General features: G+C 40.2%; 1 protein-coding gene across 2 annotated transcripts; it reads left to right on the forward strand.

Moving 5' to 3' along the window:
- The first annotated feature begins 687 nt into the window (after positions 1 to 687).
- On the forward strand, positions 688 to 18,463 carry LOC109869216 (C4b-binding protein alpha chain). 2 transcript variants are annotated; one of them, XM_031803694.1, is made up of 12 exons: positions 697 to 883; positions 1,475 to 1,514; positions 1,714 to 1,917; positions 2,048 to 2,236; positions 3,582 to 3,678; positions 4,146 to 4,219; positions 4,311 to 4,493; positions 8,687 to 8,863; positions 13,021 to 13,059; positions 13,847 to 13,888; positions 15,824 to 15,869; positions 16,620 to 18,459. In XM_031803694.1, exons 3-12 carry the CDS (start codon positions 1,839 to 1,841, stop codon positions 16,642 to 16,644), a joined length of 951 nt encoding a protein of 316 aa, XP_031659554.1. In that variant the 5' UTR covers positions 697 to 883; positions 1,475 to 1,514; positions 1,714 to 1,838; the 3' UTR covers positions 16,645 to 18,459. The 2 variants fall into 2 exon arrangements, with proteins under 2 accessions (XP_031659553.1, XP_031659554.1); XM_031803693.1 differs by lacking the exon at positions 1,475 to 1,514 and having other exon boundaries at positions 688 to 883; positions 16,620 to 18,463.
- Positions 18,464 to 19,006: the final 543 nt, after the last annotated feature.

The following is a 19,006-nucleotide window of genomic DNA, read 5'->3' on the forward strand; positions in this document are numbered from 1 at the left end:
CTATTACAACATTTAATCGATTTTTTTTTTTATAACAGAACCAAGCTAGACAAACAGTCTGTCCTTTCAATAGGGAACAAATGAGTCATAGTGGGCAGAACAAGCAAGGAGGTGGGCAGAGCCAAGAACGAGCTAGCGAGATCCTATTGGCGCATTTCCGTTGGGGACGCATTCTCGGTGAGAGCGTGTGCAATAAGTCAATTCGCCTTTGCACTCCTAAACAACAACACTTTGTAAAACTTTGGCAAAGGGTAAAGTCTACAAAAATGTGTCCACTCTATTCATAACAGATTGTAGGTTTGGGAAGAGAAAACTGTATTGAAATCAAATGTTTAGTTGATGAGTAAATTAGCAGAATGTCGGCCAAATCCATCTGGTTCCATCTCCCACTGCCGGCCACTGCTTCACATTTATACAGCCGTCTCATTGTACAGCTGTCTCATTGTTCTGTCTGTGATTTAACTGCAGAAGAGCCACAGGGGGTATTAAATGGTAGTCTCCTGTTCTCCCAGGCAGGTGGCCTGGTGTAGGATCAAATAGGGTCACAATAGTGGAATGGGGTGTAGGGTTAGTAGGTTGAGCATTCCCCCTCCTTTTACGTTGTTGTAGCGCATTCCCCCTCCTTTTCCGTTGTTGTAGCGCATTCCCCCTCCTTTTCCGTTGTTGTAGCGCATTCCCCCTCCTTTTCCGTTGTTGTAGAGCAAAGTATAACGGATTTTTACTCCAGTCCAGTTCGTGGCGTTAATGCAACATATTGGATGCCAACCGTCGTTAAACCTCACCAAAGAAGAAGAAAATGCGCAACACAAACGTACATTTGCTACTGCTAGACAGACTGTCAGTTGGATTTTGAAGAAAGCATACAGACTTTGAACAATAAAAGGTAAGACTTTTCCAAATACCATAGCTGATAATTATTGGATATTATACAACGGGTGGGTCTAATCCTGAATGCTGTTTGGTTAAAAGCGCATTCCAGACGGTGTCTATTCCACGTTAAAATGCCTCATCATCAACCCTGCCAGGCAAATTCTAAACTTGTTCTTCACTATAAAAAGCATCTAGACATTATCTCACATTTTATTTTAGACTAACATTTAATTTTCATCTGAGGAGATTTGTATAAACTTCTTCTCAGGTCTTAACACCCGTGCCAATATCCTACAAACAACGTTCTATTTGGCATTATGACTTATTTGTTATAGAGAGTGCCATGTACGCAAACACGGTAGTTAACTGATCCAGTTAACGTTAGCTAATTAGCCAGGCTAGATATCTCGCAGGTTCCACCCAGTGCCAGCTAACGGGTGGGTGGGTATAATGTGGAACGTTCCAACGGGAAGCTGTTCCAAAATCTTCGTGAATAACAAGGATGCCAACAAACGCATACAAAGTAGCATGATCAATTCACCTAGCTAACTAGCTGCCGAATAGGCATCAACTCACCACGTAGCTTATTATTGTTTGTCCATAGGCTACCAGAGTGAGGACAGACATTTTTCGGAATAAACGTGGTGAGTGAAAAACTCAACAAAATTGCCCGCTCTCTACCTGGTATTTTACACTGCCGTTATACAACTTTGTATGCGTTGTTTGTTGGCAACCTTGTTATTTACGACGTTTTTGGAACGGATTCCTGTTGGAACGTTCCAGAAATTATACCCACCCACAGCTAAAATTAACATAATGGTGTCTCTTTCCATGTCAACACAGTTTGATTACGAAAAGTGGATATTGCGAGAAGATCATCCGTTTAGGCGGGGAACTTTACTCTAACGAACAAACATACCAATCCAGGAAATCGTGTTTTGCTGCTTGTTACGGGAAAAGAAGACGTCATGCTGCCTTCTAAAGACGTCTGTTGGTCCTTGATAATAGGGATGGTACAACTTGCCTTCATGGCTGTTCCTGTTCAAGGTAGGGTCAACTAGAATCAGTTATATTTCTATGCAACTCACCCTGTCTACAGTCTATGGTTTAAAGGTTTTGACTCCTGCATTTGGCTACCTTGGTCATTAACATGAACTCTTTCTTCCACATCTTTCAGCTCAAGAATGCTCCAAACCCATAGGAAAGCCCAACATGGTTTTGACAGAAGCCTTCATCACCAAAGAGACATTTGGAGAGGGAACAACCGCAAGTTTTGAGTGTGAAATTGGTTATGTCCGTGCAGGAGGGTCTCGATCAGTCACCTGTACTGCTGGAGTGTGGAGTACAGTGACAATGACATGCGAATGTAATTCCAATAATTGTATTTTTTATTGTGCTAAAAAGTTAGGCCATATTCCTGTAAATGTTTTTAGTTCTAAAAATAAATAGTAGCCCACATAAGCTCCCATTAATTTTTTGGGTAGTTGGGCGATTTGGGGAAACGTGTCGTTCAGCACAAACCGTTCTGCAATGTAGCAACCGTTCAAGCGAACTGAGCGCACCTCAGACTATATAGACAAACAGTTTGTGCAACCAATGACAATAGTGAGGTGTGACATAATATAAAAATCCCTGTTAGTGGTGTCATCTCATGCAAGACACATGGAGGAATCTATCTCCTCACCTGTCCATGTGGGAAAACCCATGTAGGACAAGGGGGGGGGGGGGTTTAAAACAATGCATAGCTGAACACTGCAGCTCAATCAGGTGCAAGAACACTGACTACCCAGTAGCAGCTCACTTTGTTTGAGCTAACCATCCTATTTCTTCCCTCAAATACAAAAGAGGTATCGAGCATGTTCCCCTACCAAGGAGAGGAGGTAACATTGAGACCCTACTACTACAGAGGGAGGCCTACTGGATCTCCTATACAAAAAATACTAGTGGTCTGAATGTTGACTTGGACCTCGGGCCCTTTTTAATAAACAAGTCCCCCTTTTTTTTATGACCAGATCTGCTAAATGAACGTATTCTTTCCATAGCTTATCAGCATGCACCCAAGATGTTCCCTGGTAGAGATGCTTATTATGCATTGTGTTTGAACCAAAGGATTGCATGTGACTAAGATGAAATTAATTGGAAACAATTAAATCTATATATGAAATAGTAAAATGCATTTTCGTGTTAATACTATGTACAATATCTAATCATGTTGTAATATGATGAAAACAATAGCCTAATATATTTAACATGCTGTAAACTATTGTCTTTTAACAGTAACTTTTCCATCCTCAGCACCCTAATTACTATGACATACCCCTCACTAGTCATTGGTTGCATTAATTGCACTGGTTGTTTATATAACCTGTTCAAGCATTCATGATATTACCCTGAAGAAGGCACAGTGATCTAGAAATGTTGGTTTACCCAATAAATTGCTGGGAGCTTGTGTATACAGTGTGCAACTCTTTTATTTATTTTTATAGCCTATAATTTACTCGCTGTTAGTCTGCACCTCCTAACTCTTTTGGGTATGCACCAGCTCATGCTTTTCACTAAACAGTTTTTACCCACCCACTCACAACTTTGCCACTCCATGTCATGTTTGGCATATGACACAGAGTGGCAAGGAGTGGAATGTTGGCACAAAACAGGTCAGACTAGCCTACATTTCCTCCGTACATGACTCTTTTTCTTTATGGTTGTTTCAGTAAGGCCGTGTGGCTCACCAGGAGAAGTGATGAACGGCCGATATAATCTCTCAGGGGTTCTGTTTGGCGCCAGGGCTGTTGCTTTCTGTGACACTGGGTCAGTGCAAGGCTATTTGCCTCATATATATCTGTCTGTCTCTGTCTGTCTCATAGGGCTGAACCATAGAGAGAGCACTCATCTTTGTATCTGTGCCATTATAGCATCTGTAACCACTACGTTTTAAAGTTGTCCATTTTTATTCTTCTTCACTGGGCTCCCAACTCATAGGAATCCCCACCCAGTTGGCTATTTTAAAATGATGGAAGCCCTTATTGGCAATGTCCATGATGAGTATATCTTCATGGGCTGAACTGAGTGGTTTAACGTCAATTTGTAGGCCTAATTTTATGATTTCCAGATGGCCCTTAATCAAACTTCACCTCCCTAAAAGCTGAAGGAAATGTTTCATGTTTAGCCTATGATCTTCCTTTACTATCTTGCTTAAGGTCAGAGTCGTCTCTGTTGTAACCCTTGCTATCCTTAAAGCAATACTCCAAATACTGTCTAATCTTTCTCTTTTTCAGCTATATGCTTGTGGGCAACGGTGTAAGGAACTGTATGGTAGACGGCTGGGATGGCAGAGTTCCTGTATGTCAAGGTTAGTCAAGTGAAAATAACTATCTTAAACAGTTCTATGCTTGTGCCAAGATCAAAACTGTTCATAACTGCTGTTGTGTTCTACTCTGCAGTGGTGAAGTGTGGAAAGCCCCCCACCATTGTCAACGGTGGACTTGTTATCCCACCTGATGAAGAGTACCACTATAGAAGTGTTGTGGAATATAGCTGTGAGAAGGAATTCACTCTGGTTGGAACTAAATCCATAGTCTGTGAAAAGGACGGAGAATTCCAGCCAGCTCCACCGGAGTGTAAAAGTACGTTGAAAGCTTGCCTTTTTCCCCCCTTCTGTTTTAAACAGTCATAATTATGGTTGTTGACAAGACATAGAACCTCCACCACACAATCATGAGCAATGTCAGGGTCCAGATGACCTCATCTGAATTTTTTCAGTTACCAACATATTCAAATAGTGATTGACATATAAAAATAAATGTTATTTTGATTAATTTCTTCATACTATTTCATCCTTCCACAAGACATATTCCTGACACAAATGTAGGATTGCTCGAGACGCAACCCAGTCATTCAGTCTTTTGTTCTGTATCTATGGACGCGACCCAGTTGTTCGTTCTAAATGCCATACTGGCTGGCAATGGTCTTATTGCTTGCTAGCTAGCCAACTACGGCTAACTTAGTCACGTCAAAGTGCAGCCAGAATAACAGCAAAGTAGCTGCATTTGTTTAAGCTGTTTTCTAGTTAGCTTTATTTAGTCCTCTTCACGACTGTCTTTGTGTGCTTGGAACCTGTTAGTTTGTTGGTGATGTGGACACCAAGGAACTTGAAGCTCTCGACCTGCTCCACTGCAGCCCCGTTGATGAGAATGGGGGCGTGCATGGTCCTCCTTTTCCTGTAGTCCACAATCATCTCCTTGGTCTTGATCACGTTGAGGGAGAGGTTGTTGTCCTGGCACCACACAGCCAGGTCTCTGACCTCCTCCCTATAGGCTGTCTCATCGTGGTTGTCATCAGCAAACTTTACGATGGTGTTTGAGTCATGCCTGGCCATGCAGTCATGAGTGAACAGGGAGTACGGAGGGGACTGAGCACGCACCCCTGAGGGGCCCTGTGTTGAGGATCAGCATGGCGGATGTGGTGTTACCTACCCTTACCACCTGGGGGAGGCCTGTCAGGAAGTCCAGGATCCAGTTGCGGAGGGAGGTGTTTAGTCCCAGGTCCTTAGCTTAGAGATGAGCTTTGAGGGCACTATGGGTCTGAATGCTGAGCTGTAGTCAATGAATAGCATTCTCACATAGGTGTTCCTTTTGTCCAGGTGGGAAAGGGCAGTGTGGAGTGCAATAGAGATTGCGTTGTCTGTGGATCTGCTGGGGCAGTATGCAAATTGGAGTGGGTTTCTGGGATATTGTTGTGAGCCATGATCATCCTTTTCAGAGCACTTCATGGCTACAGACGTGGGTGCTATGGGTTGGTAGTCATTTATGCAGGTTCTTAGTGTTCTTGGGCACAGGGACTATGGTGGTCAGCTTGAAACATGTTGGTATTACAGACTTTGTCAGGGATAGGTTGAAAATGTCAGTTAGGACACTTATTTATTTAACTAGGCAAGTCGGTTAGGAACAAATTTTTATTTACAATGACGGCCTACACTGGCCAAACCCGGACGACGCTGGGCAAGTTAGGCACCGCCCGATCTCAATCACGGCCGGTTGTGATACAGCCTGGATTCAAACCAGGGTGTCTAGTGACGTCTCAAGCACTGGGATGCAGTGCCTTAGGCCACTGCACCATTCGGGAGCAACTTGCCAGTTGGTCAGCGCATGCTCGCGCTTAGTTCAGTACGGATGTTGCCTGTAATCCATGGCTTCTGGTTGGGGTATGTACGTACAGTCACTGTGGGGATGACATCATCGATGCACTTATTGATGAAGCCAGTGACTGATGTGGTGTACTCCCCAATGCCATCAGAAGAATTCTGGAACATATTCCAGTCTGTGCTATCAAAACAGTCCTGTAGCTTAGCATCTGCTTCATCTGACCACTTCCTTATTGACTGAGTCACTGGCGCTTTCTGCTTTAGTTTTGGTTTGTAAGTAGGAATCAGGAGGATAGAATTTTGGTCAGATATCCCCTACCAAATGGAGGGAGAGCTTGTACGCTTCTCTGTGTGTGGAGTAAAGGTGGTCTATATATATATGTGTATATATGTATATGTGTATATATGTGTGTGTGTGTATATATATATATATATGTGTGTGTGTGTATATGTATATATATATGTGTGTGTGTGTGTATATATGTATATGTATATGTGTGTGTATATATGTATATATATATGTGTGTGTGTATATATGTGTGTGTATATATGTGTGTGTATATATGTGTGTGTATATATGTGTGTGTATATATGTGTGTGTGTATATATGTGTGTGTGTATATATGTGTGTGTGTATATATATGTGTGTGTGTATATATGTGTGTGTGTGTGTATATGTATATATATATGTGTGTGTATATATATGTATGTATGTATGTATGTATGTATGTATGTATGTATGTATGTATATGTGTGTGTAACCAGAGGAAAATATTATATTATATATATATAAATATATATAAATATATATATATATATATATATAAATATATATATATATATATATATATAATATAATATTTTCCTCTGGTTACACATTTAACATGCTGATAGAAATGAGGTCAAATGGATTTAAGGTTCCCTGCATTAAAGTCCCCAGCCACTAGGAGCGCCTTCTCTGGATGAGTGTTTTCCTGTTTGCTAATGGCCGTGTATAGCTCATTCAGTGCGGTCTTAGTGCCAGTATCGGTTTGTGGTGATATTTAGACAGCTTTGATAAATACACAAACTCTCTTGGCAAATAGTGTGGTCTACAGCTTATGAGAGACTCTACCTCAGGTCGAGCAAACCCTTGAGACTTCCTTAGATTTCGTGCATCAGCTGTTGTTTACAAATATACATGGACCGCCACCCCTTGTCTTATCAGAGGCCGCTGTTCTATCCTCCTGAAAAAGCTTCAAACCCACCAGCTGTATGTTTATTAATGTCGTCGTTCAGCCACAACTCGGTGAAACGTAAGATATTACAGTTTTTAATGTCCCGTTGGTAGGATCTACGTGATCGTAGTTTGTCTCTATTTGATTATCGATTGATTGCACGTTGTCTAATAGGAACGATGGTAAAGGTAGAATACCCTTTCGGCGACGGATCCTAACAAGGCACCCGGATCTTCGTCCACGATACCTCTGTCTCTTTCTCCTGCGAATTACAGGGATGAGGGCCTTGTCTGGCGTCTGAAGTAAATTGAAGAAAAGTATTCCCCCAGTACGGGGTGAGAAATCACTGTCCTGATATCTAGAAGCTATTTTCGGTCATAAGACCCGGTGGCAGAAACATCATCAACAAATAACGCAAAAACATGCACAATTGGTTACGGGCTCTTAAAACGGCAGCCATCTCCTTCCGCGCCATTAGTTATACATTTCCTGGCAGGGTTGATGAGACAGTGGATTGCACAGTGCGATGGAACATAGTAAATAAATTAGCAGGTGGTATCTTGTGAAATACACAGGCCGGAATGTAGTTTTATCCAATCAGCATTCAGGATTAGACCCACCCGTTGTATTAACATACAACACAAGCTAATAGATGTTGAAGGAATTTAATTCCTCTGTTTTAATACCCAATTAAATTAAACACTCAGTCAATTCATAAGGATTTGTAAGACCCTTATTTTATAGGAATGGACAGAGCCCCGGTCTTAAAAGTCAAGTAACAGCCTTTAATCAAGAGAGTACTGAGTTCATACACATTTTACCACAGGTTATAAACTGAAAATGACGTCAGCGTTTTCTAAATGTTCCGTCTCTTCTTGACACTGGTAGAAAGGCCGAATAGCTCTCAAGCCTTCCCTCCTCGCTCAGAGCCAAGGTCAGTCAGTGTAGATAAGCATTCTAGACAGTCTGGAGATAGTTAATTCATTTGTACCAAGGAACAGACCGTCATTGTTCTAACTTTTGCCCACGTTCACACACACACATTATTTTCAGTACTGGGATCAAGAATGAAAACTCATACATATACAGTAACATTTAGTATTCTGATTAGTACATGTATAGTAACATAATAGTATTCGGATTAGTCAGTCCTGATTGAAATGTATACATAATTAGTCATCATTGATAAAAATGCCCTTAATTAACAATAGAGCAGTCTAAAACATGGTTTATGTGTACTGTGGGCCTACTCTAAAAAGCATGATGCAACGTTGAGCTCAGACGAAGTGTGTAACAAAAACTCTAGCTTAGTTTTGAAGGCCAAGTTCCAGAATTCATAAATAAGTGGCTATAGCAAAATTGTGATATTGCCTTCAAATAGCCTAAAACTAATGAGAGACTTGGGCCCACCTTGTTCACAACAGTAGCTAACGAAATTGCTCTTTGTTTACATCTGCAGTGGTTTCATGTCCTGCTCCTGTTGTTGAGAATGGCGTTAGGATTCAAGGTAGTCTGCCCCCCTACAAGCACAAGTCTTTTGTGATGTATAAGTGCAACGATGGATATAAGATGATGGGAGAGGCCAGTCTGACATGTGAAATAGAAGGCTGGTCAGCTTCTATTCCCACATGCAAAGGTAAGACTTGTTTCGGTGTTTGTTATTTAACACACTTTAACCTATATTTGAACTTAGATATTTTCAAATCAAATTAATCAAATCAAATTTTATTTGTCACATACACATGGTTAGCAGATGTTAATGCGAGTGTAGCGAAATGCTTGTGCTTCTAGTTCCGACAATGCAGTAATAACCAACAAGTAATCTAACTAACAATTCCAAAACTACTGTCTTATACACAGTGTAAGGGGATAAAGAATATGTACATAAGGATATATGAATGAGTGATGGTACAGAGCAGCATAGGCAAGATACTGTAGATGATATCAAGTACAGTATATACATATGAGATGAGTATGTAAACAAAGTGGCATAGTTAAAGTGGCTAGTGATACATGTATTACATAAGGATGCAGTCGATGAAATAGAGTACAGTATATACGTATGCATTTGAGATGAATAATGTAGGGTAAGTAACATTATATAAGGTAGCATTGTTTAAAGTGGCTAGTGATATAGAGGTCGATTTTGTGCGTCATTTTGTGTTTAGGACCAGAAGACAAATATGTCAGCGAACTTGACTTTCTGAATTGACCCTATCTTATGTAAACATGTTGAGACTATTTTGATAACACAAAATGGTATGTGTGGTAGGCCTAGTCTTCATGCTAATCATTATTTTTCACCATATGCATGGCTGTGCATAGCAACCCCAGGTAATTATTTTCCCAGTATGCATTAGTTTGGATTTGGTCATTTTGATTTCCATCTATTTCCTTCTAGTCCATTCCTTGCTACTTGCCTGCATGTTTTTTTTTTAGGGCTGACCCCAATTATTTGACTGGTTGATTGTCTGGTCAATAATGGGCTGTTGGTCGACCAAGATTATTTAAAAAAATGTTTAGTCGAGCAATTAAATAAATGTATTTATTTATACGGCACACGACACCGGTCTTATTCACGCCCATCTCAGTGAACGAATCTATTGCGGAGGCCGAGGCGAATCCATTGCGGAGGCCGCAGGGATGGCACAGTCCAAGAAGGGGAGTGTGGCTGCACAATGCGCGTCTCCCTCCAGAATGCGCACTCTCTTCACCTCAAACAGAAAGAAAACAAAGTCTGTTTTTACATCCATTGAGCATGACAATAGTTCCTCAATGTATTTTAAATATCTTTCCAGCTCTCTCCCTTTCGAGAACCACTTAGCGTGAAAGGGGAAAATGTTATGCTCTGATCCAGTGGAAATTTCATAAAATAGGCCTACCTGAATAATTCTTATCCCTTGCGCAAATTCCCTAGAGCTGTGTCTGTCCTGAGCTCACTGGTGCAGCAAACTCTTGAGGGGCCCAAAATATTTTATACAATGTCAGTCTGGACCTAAGTTAATAGTTGATACAATGTTTCAAGTTTGTTGCAGACTGGCCATGCTTAGCCTATGTAATTTATAGGATATTTATTTTTCATCAGGATATTTTCTACCTGCAGGCTGCAATGCTTTTACGTAGTTGGCAATAGATGTTACTTTTTTAGGGTTGTAGAATTTTCATTTGGATAGAATTTTGTTTAATAACATGACAAAGATTGAGATACGAAGACGTTATTATAAATTAAATTAAACTGTTCCACGCAAAGTGTGCATATGAAAACCATAACTTGGCACGCAGATCAGTAGAAATGGTCAAATAAATTGGAATTCCACATGTGAAAGTTTGCAGACTCCTCGTGTAGCCTATTACTGGCAACTTCAGGAGAGTAACTGCAGAATTTCTGAATGTCAGTAGGAGTGGAAAGGAGGATGGTCGGACAGGATAACCATAAGGGAAAAAAGGTATCTTGATCTCTGGCTCACTCTTAAGTCATTTGTGTTTTTTCATCACCGTGAGTTTAAAGTAGAGGTCGACCGAAAAAAAGCTGATACCGATTAATCGGCCATTTTTTTTTTTAAATACCAAAAAATTATAATTAATAAATATTTGTGTTTGTATGTGTATGTGTATATATATATATATATATATATATTATTATTTTTTTTTTTTTTTTTTTTTTTTTTTTTTTTTGTAATAATGACAAATACAGCAATACTGAATGAACGCTTTAACTTAAAATAATACATCAATAAAATCTATTTGGTCTCAAATAAATTATGAAACATGTTTAAATAATGCAAAAACAAAGTGTTGGAGAAGAAAGTAAAAGTGCAATATGTGCCATGTAAAAAAGCTAACGTTTTAAGTTCCTTGCTCAGAACATATGAAAGCTGGTGATTCCTTTTTAACCTGAGTCTTCAATATTCCCAGGTATGAAGTTTTAGGTTGTAGTTATTATAGGACAATTTCTCTCTGTACCATTTGTATTTCATATACCTTTTGACTTTTGGATGTTTTTATAGGCACTATAGTATTGCAAGCCTAATCTCGGGAGTTGATAGTCATAAACAGTGTAATGCTTGAAGCACAGTGAAGAGCTGCTGGCAAATGCATGAAAGTGCTGTTTGAAAGAATGCTTAGGAGCCTGCTGCTGCCTACCACCGCTCAGTCAGACTGCTCTATCAAATATCAAATCATAGACCTAATTATAATATAATAAAACACAGAAATACGAGCCTTAGGTCATTTATATGGTCAAATCCGGAAACTATAATTTCTAAAACAAAATATTTTTTCTTTCAGTGATCAGGTGGCATCCATAAGTCTAAATATTGCTGTTACATTGCACAACTTTCAATGTTATGTCATAATTGTGTAAAATTCTGGCAAATGAATTACGGTCTTTGTTAGGAAGACATGGTCTTCACACAGTTCACAACGAGCCAGGTGGCCCAAACTGCTGCATATACCCTGACTCGGCTTGCACAGAACGCAAGAGAAGTGACACAATTTCCCTAGTTAAAAGAGATTCATGTTAGCTGGCAATATTAACAAAATATGCAGGTTTAAAAATATATACTTGTGTATTGATTTTAAGAAAGGCATTGATGTTTATGGTTAGGTACACATTGGTGCAACGACAGTGCTTTTTTTCGCGAATGCGCTTGTTAAATCACCCATTTGGCGAAGTAGGCTGTGATTCAATGATAAATGAACAGGCACCGCATTGATTATATGCAACGCAGGACAAGCTTTTTTTTTTTTCCCGGAACAGCCCTAATGCTTTTAGTAGTAAAGTTGGTTACAATTTAAAACAAACTGGTGTTCAAATTCAACCTTTTGATCCATTCAAACAATCCCATGGTCTAGTGAGCTGCTTACCTTCCATTGAGGGTCTGCTGAGTAACACTTTATTTGTGAATGGTTAGCCATCTTGTCCAAGACCATTCTACTCCTCAGACCACACTGGCTGACTAAAGCATTTGAGGGATCACAACAGGAAAGTGTTGTGACAGACTAGACAAAAATAAGTACCAGCTTAATTCTATTGCATTACTTTGTAGCCGTTTTGACAAAACCAAAGCCCCTTACTAGGCGATAATGTGTTTCCCAAAAACATTTTGAATGGTTATTACAGTGACCTGCAGTCATTTGGCTACATGACCGTCACAGCCCTACTAACACCTCAACTGACTTCATTAGCCTAACCTTTGATCCTTTATGGTAATAGAATAAGCCAGTGGTGTGTTTGTGGTGAGGCTTTCAAATTACCTCCACACAAAGTTGCATGTCAGTCTGGCTGAGGTGGAGAATCGTCATTGGTACTGTGAAGTACCCAGCCTATTATGCTCGCTAAATTCCCCTACTTATTTGTGTCCAAAGATATATATTCTTGTCTCAACTATAATTGACACTTGAATTATAGATTCAAATTGAACCAGGCCGCCAACAAGTGGTAGTTTATGGTGGCTTTTCTCCTTCACCTGAGACGACAAAGGATTGATTTGTGATCTGAATATACAGTATGTAACAATGTACCTATCAAGTAGTCATGGGGAAATACAACCCATATCAAAAACGTTTGACGTAAACCTCAATCTGTATTCACATAGGGCTGAACCCTACCTTGAGTTATGTTTCACATAGACAACCTCGAACACAGAAATAAAGTATTGGCTGTATTGAAATGGAACAATAGTTTGTGCATGCCACGCCTCTAACATCTAATTATTTTTGATTTATCAAACTTCAGTAAGCTGTAATTGTTGGTGTTAAGTGTGTGAACCCTATCACCTCTTTTTGCAACAGATGGTGCACCTGATCCCACTAGTCCCCCAGCGGCCAACAGTAAGCTACCTATTGATGTTTTACATGCTCTTTCCATGACATAGACTGGCCAGGTGAAAGCTATGATCCCTTATTGATATTTAAGTCTTGTTAATTCAATCAGTGTAGATGAAGGGGAGGAGACGGGTTGAAGAAGGATTTTTAAGCCTTGAGACAATTGAGACATGGATTGTGTATGTGTGCCATTCAGAAGGTGAATAGGCACGACAAAAAATGTAGGTGCCTTTTGAATGGGGAATGGTGACAGGCGCACCGGTTTGTGTCAAGAACTGCAATGCTGCTGGGTTATACATGCTCAATAGTTTAGTATGTATCAAAAATGGTCCACCACCCAAAGGACATCCAGCCAACTTGACACAACTGCGGGAAGCATTGGTGTCAACATGGGCAAGCATCCCTTTAAAAAATAAAAAAAATAAAAAATAACATTCTTATTTACAATGACCCTGGACGACGCTGGGCCAATTGTGCCCGCCCTATGGGACTCCCAATCACGGCCGGATGTGATGCAGCCTGGATTTGAACCACTGCACTAAGATGCAGTGTCTTAGACCGCTGCGTCACTCGGGAGTCCCCGAGTGTGGAATCTATGCCCTGATGAATTGAGCCTGTTCTGAGGGCAAATGGGGGGAGCGGCAACTCAATATGAATGTTTTGTACACTCCGTGTATATGTTGTTACAACAGTAAGCTGTCTCCCAGTAGCTATCTATTGGTGTTGGTGATGATTTAATTATTACTGCAAATTCATGATGGCATATTCCTTCCCTCGTTTGTTTCTCTTACAGACCACACATGGAAAATAGTAGGGGGTGTTCTAGGTGGACTTGGTAAGTTGCTATAAAATTTGTGTGAATAATGACAGTAACCGTCCAACATGGTGACCTGTTAAATAAAACAATTGTTTTATATTCCATCTTATAAAGACGAACAGGATAAGCAGTATTTGTTTGGTTTTATGTTGAACGTTTTCAAATCTAGTCATCATGCAACAATGTTGCTGTACCAATAATTTATTTTTTTAACATACTCAGCAAAAAAAGAAACGTCCTCTCACTGTCAACTGCGTTTATTTTCAGCACACTTAACATGTGTAAATATGTGTATGAACAATAAAAGATTCAACAACTGAGACATAAACTGAACAAGTTCCCCAGACATGTGACTAACAGAAATGGAATAATGTGTCCCTGAACAAAGGGGGGGATCAAAATCAAAAGTCACAGTCAGTATCTGGTGTGGCCACCAGCTGCTTTAAGTACTGCAGTGCATCTCCTCCTCATGGACTGCACCAGATTTGCCAGTTCTTGCAGTGAGATGTTACCCCACTCTTCCACCAAGGCACCTGCAAGTTCCCGGACATTTCTGGGGGGAATGGCCCTAACCCTCACCCTCCGGTCCAACAGGTCCCAGACGTGCTCAATGGTATTGAGATCTGGGGTCCTCGCTGGCCATGGCAGAACACTGACATTCCTGTCTTGCAGGAAATCAGACACAGAACGAGCAGTATGGCTGGTGGCATTGTCATGTTGGAGCGTCATGTCAGGATGAGCCTACAGGAAGTGTACCATATGAGGAGGATGTCTTCCCTGTAACGCACAGTGTTGATTGCCTACAATGACAACAAGCTCAGTCCGATGATGCTGTGACACACCGCCCCAGACCACAACGGACCCTCCACCTCCAAATCGATCCCGCTCCAGAGTACAGGCCTCGGTGTAAAGCTCATTCCTTCGATGATAAATGCGAATTCGACCATCACCCCTGGTGAGACAAAACCGCAACTTGTCAGTGAAGATCACTTTTTGCCAGTCCTGTCTGGTCCAGCGACTGTGGGTTTGTGCCCATAGGTGACGTTGTTGCCGGTGATGTAAGGCGGGTCCTCACCAGACAACAGGCCTACAAGCCCTCAGTCCAGCCTCTCGGTCTATTGCTGACAGTCTGAGCACTGATGGAAGGATTGCGCATTCCTGGTGTTACTATGGCAGTTGTTGTTGCCATCCTGTACCTGTCCCGCAGGTGTGATGTTCAGATGTACCGATCCTGTGCAGGTGTTGTTACACGTGGTCTGCCACTGCGAGGACAATCGGCTGTCCGTCCTGTCTCTCTGTAGCGCTGTCTTATGCGTCTCACAGTATGGACATTGCAATGTATTACCCTGGCCACATCTGCAGTCCTTATGTCTCCTTGCAGCATGCCTAAGGCACGTTCACGCAGATGAGCAGGGACCCTGGGCACCTTTCTTTTGGTGTTTTTCAAAGTCAGTAGAAAGGCCTCTTTAGTGTCCTACGTTTTCATAACTGAGACCTTAATTGCCTACCTTCTGTAAGCTGTTAGTGTCTTAATGATCGTTCCACAGGTGCATGTTCATTAATTGTTTATGGGTCATTGAACAAGCATGGGAAACAGTGTTTAAACCCTTTACAATGAAGATCTGAAGTTATTTGGATTTTTACAAATGATCTTTGAAAACAGGGTCCTGAAAAAGGAACGTTTCTTTTTTTTCTAAGTGTATTTTTATTACCTAGGTAGTATTCTGTTCAAGCCTTTTCTTGCAGGACAGACATGAAGTTATTTGTAATACTTTTCTATTGTTACTGGTATACAAACCTATAACAATACCCCTTTCTGTTGACATCCCATTATTTTTTTATTAATGTTGTTCACAGTAAGGAGAAGGAATGTTGATGTTTTAAACTCTATGCCAAGTAAGAATGACCTAAATAATACCTCATGGATTCAAACTTCTCCTTTTTTCTTTGTAGGTTTTGTTTGTGTTATAGGATTTATAGTCTACAAATATAAAGCACGGTAAGTCATTCTCATTTCATTAACATCTAATCAAGGCTTGTTTCCTGTCATGGCTCCTCCCTCTTTTCTTTACACTCACTAAAACAACTGTTGTTCAGTTTCATGTGTTCTTTTGAGTTCTTGCTGCTGTTATAGCCACCTATGCTGCTTCAGCTAAATGCTGCATGCTTTATATTTGAAAAGCTTTCTGGTGTTTAACATCAATATACACACACCAGCCACAGTAGTGGAGCTGCAAAGTAAATGCAATGGCCATTTTGTCAAATCTTCTAGTGTTCTTAAACATTAAACTGGTTGGTGGGTCTCATTGATGATGTCCAGACGGGTTGCCACTCACGTGTCGGGCAAGGGTGACAGATTGTTGGGGCAATGGGTTTGGCCTAGCCTGGGATCCAGACTTGTTTTTTGCTAACATTCCACCCCTTACCACTCATATATACCAGTCATATACCAGTCATATAACAAACAGTTTTCCATGACACGTGGCAAGGAGTGGATTGTTAGCACAAAACAGGTCTGGGTTCCAGGCTAGGTTTGGCCTCCTGGTCATCCAGAAATGCAGTCATGAAATACATTGCTCAACTTTTGGGTTACAGCTATCGATTTGGCTACTTAGGAAATGTGCCCACTAATAACTCTGAAGACTAATGTATCATGTTTATGTTCATTCTTTTAGCAGGACAGGTGTAGAAAAAAATGTGACATTTATCTTTGATTTTTCTAACTGCATTTTTGGTATTTATTTTTCAGTGCCAGGTCGTCTTACTTGCCTTAGTTTCCTCTTGCTTCGTTGATAAGGGAGTCACAGTGAACAGGCTGCTGTGATTTAATGCACTACCCTCCTGCTTATGAATGCACCAGCCCCTCCCAAACACCGGGTTCATTTCCTTTCAAAGGAAGCTCGATCATGTGATGTTTTAGAAACCTCACGATGAAGAATGAATTGGTTCTTTCCAATTTGGAAGCTTGTGCTTAATGAGTGGCCTAACCTGATTATTCAATAACTATTCATGTTTCCAGTGTACTTCACAAATAACTTTCTTTATCTGAGCCTGCTTTCTCATTGCCAACCACCTTAGTTAAAATTATCATGTATGTAAGCTGCCCCTTAGGGCAACCCTGCATCACAAAGCCAGTTTTGCCCGCTCTGAAATAAAGGAAATCATATCCATTAAGATGCCCAGCCAGACTCCTAGTATAGAACCATAAAGTGCTGTCATTTCTAAACAGTAAAACAGATTTGTATGAAAATACCCTCAAATGTGGCGTTCCGTACTGTCGCCTCGTATCAAACATTTGATCTAAACTGCTGGAGTACAGAGCCTAATTTAAGTTTTTTAGCTTCACTGACAAAATAAATACATAGGGGAATGTGTTTGACGCAACGTCTTAATATAAGTCATGCCACCGAAGGTCAACATGATTGGTTAGCTAGAGCAGGTTGCAGGTGTGTTGAAACACTCATATCCTGGAGCTCAAGAGCAAAGATGGTTCAATGTGAATCAATTGCTTTCACCAAGTTTAGCTCTAGTCATTGGCCTTAGACAAGTATTGTGATGTGAATTCGAAAAGCTTTGTTTTACAAGGAGACCATGCTTGAAACACCAGAGTATACTTTTGAGTGTGTTTAGCTCTTTGAGGGATCAAGGGCTCTGGCTCATGATCCAGCTTTGGAGTCTTTATTTGAACTTCTAGCCTATTTTGTATTGTTCTACTGTAGATAAGCCAAGGAAAGATGTTTTTTTTTTTTTAAAGTAAAGACATTTTGTTTTAATATAAAGGGGAAATAAATGGCTGTAATGTTCCGATGTCTTATTTCCAGAGATGAATCATGTTTGAGACTTTTTCCCCTGTAAACTGTTCTTGAATGTGTCACATTGAATGTGTGAGATTCATTATGGCAACTGGCTGAAGCATATTGAGCAAATGTAGTGAATTTTGAAATGTTAAGATTTTTAGCTTCTTTACTTTGCCTTATCAATGGAAAAGACAAAACATTCTGCAGTTTTCCCTGTATTTATTTGATGTCTTGACTGACTTTTTCCACTCCCCTCTTTGTTCCATTGCTTGGTCGTCTCATACTGGTGGTCTTTACAGATTTTTTTTGTTGTTGATGCAAATGCGATTTAATTTCTAATGTTTCATGGGATCTAATCAAGTGTTTGCTTCACATGAACCCATGTTATTTAGTAGAGCACAATGTTAGGTGAATATAAAAGTAGGTTTGACTTTAATTTATTCTGATCAATGTACCCTACTAAATAAACAGAGCAGTGTTAAATGTAAAACAGCATGTTTTCAAAATGGAATGAAAATACATGTTCCAAAAGGTTGTTTCATTATATCGAAGACGACTATCTAACCGGAGCACTTTTAATGAATAAAATGAAGTATTAATGTGTGTTTAAGTATAATGTAGTTCTCACCACTGACTCTAAATGCTCTACTTTACATCTGTCTATTACCAGTTTTATTATCAGTGTGGAACCACTTAAGATAGTAAGTTGTGGTCAGCCAATTATGAATGTTTTTTTTCTTCACGTTTTATTTAATGTACCAATCAATTAAACAGCGCTCATTTATACATGAACCGGTGTCATTTTGTCTGTCCATTGATTAATTTTGATACTGAACTAGTATCCATAGTTACTGTTACAGTATACTGTGTTTGGGTCATGGCAGTCCTTGGTGCTTTACCTAATATTTACACATCTCAGATGGGTCTGTTATCTTGCCGAAACTGCTCTGGGCCTCGGATCTAATTTAAAGGAATACTTAAGGATTTTGGAAATGATTTGCCCTTTTTATTTAGAGTCTGAGCTCATGAGAAAAACAAATCTGTATTAAGGACGTTTGAGGTAGTTTTGCGAGCCAATGCTAACCAGCATTTTCACAATGATGAAGTTCATGGTATCTACTAACAGTTACCATAGACTTCCAGTCATTGCGCTAATGCTAGTTAGCAACTACCTCCAAACTGCACGCAAAAACACACATGGTATCCACGAGTTCATATGACCCTGGGGAAGAAGGTGAAGGGCTACATTGCCAAAATCCTGACGTATCCCTTTAAACATTAAGATGATAGTACCAGATGCATCATTATTTAGGAGCCAACTGTATGTGTTTCACGAACA

Source organism: Oncorhynchus kisutch, linkage group LG24, assembly GCF_002021735.2.
Source record: "Oncorhynchus kisutch isolate 150728-3 linkage group LG24, Okis_V2, whole genome shotgun sequence".
Classification (NCBI taxonomy): Eukaryota; Metazoa; Chordata; class Actinopteri; order Salmoniformes; family Salmonidae; genus Oncorhynchus; species Oncorhynchus kisutch.

Bases quoted from the DNA above. Each gene is read 5' to 3' on its own strand.
- LOC109869216 (XM_031803693.1), top strand. From the start codon at position 1,839: ATGCTGCCTTCTAAAGACGTCTGTTGGTCCTTGATAATAGGGATGGTA. The intron at 4,494-8,686 runs GTACGTTGAAAG...TTACATCTGCAG, and splicing joins AGCTCCACCGGAGTGTAAAA to TGGTTTCATGTCCTGCTCCT. The intron at 8,864-13,020 runs GTAAGACTTGTT...TTTTTGCAACAG, and splicing joins TTCTATTCCCACATGCAAAG to ATGGTGCACCTGATCCCACT.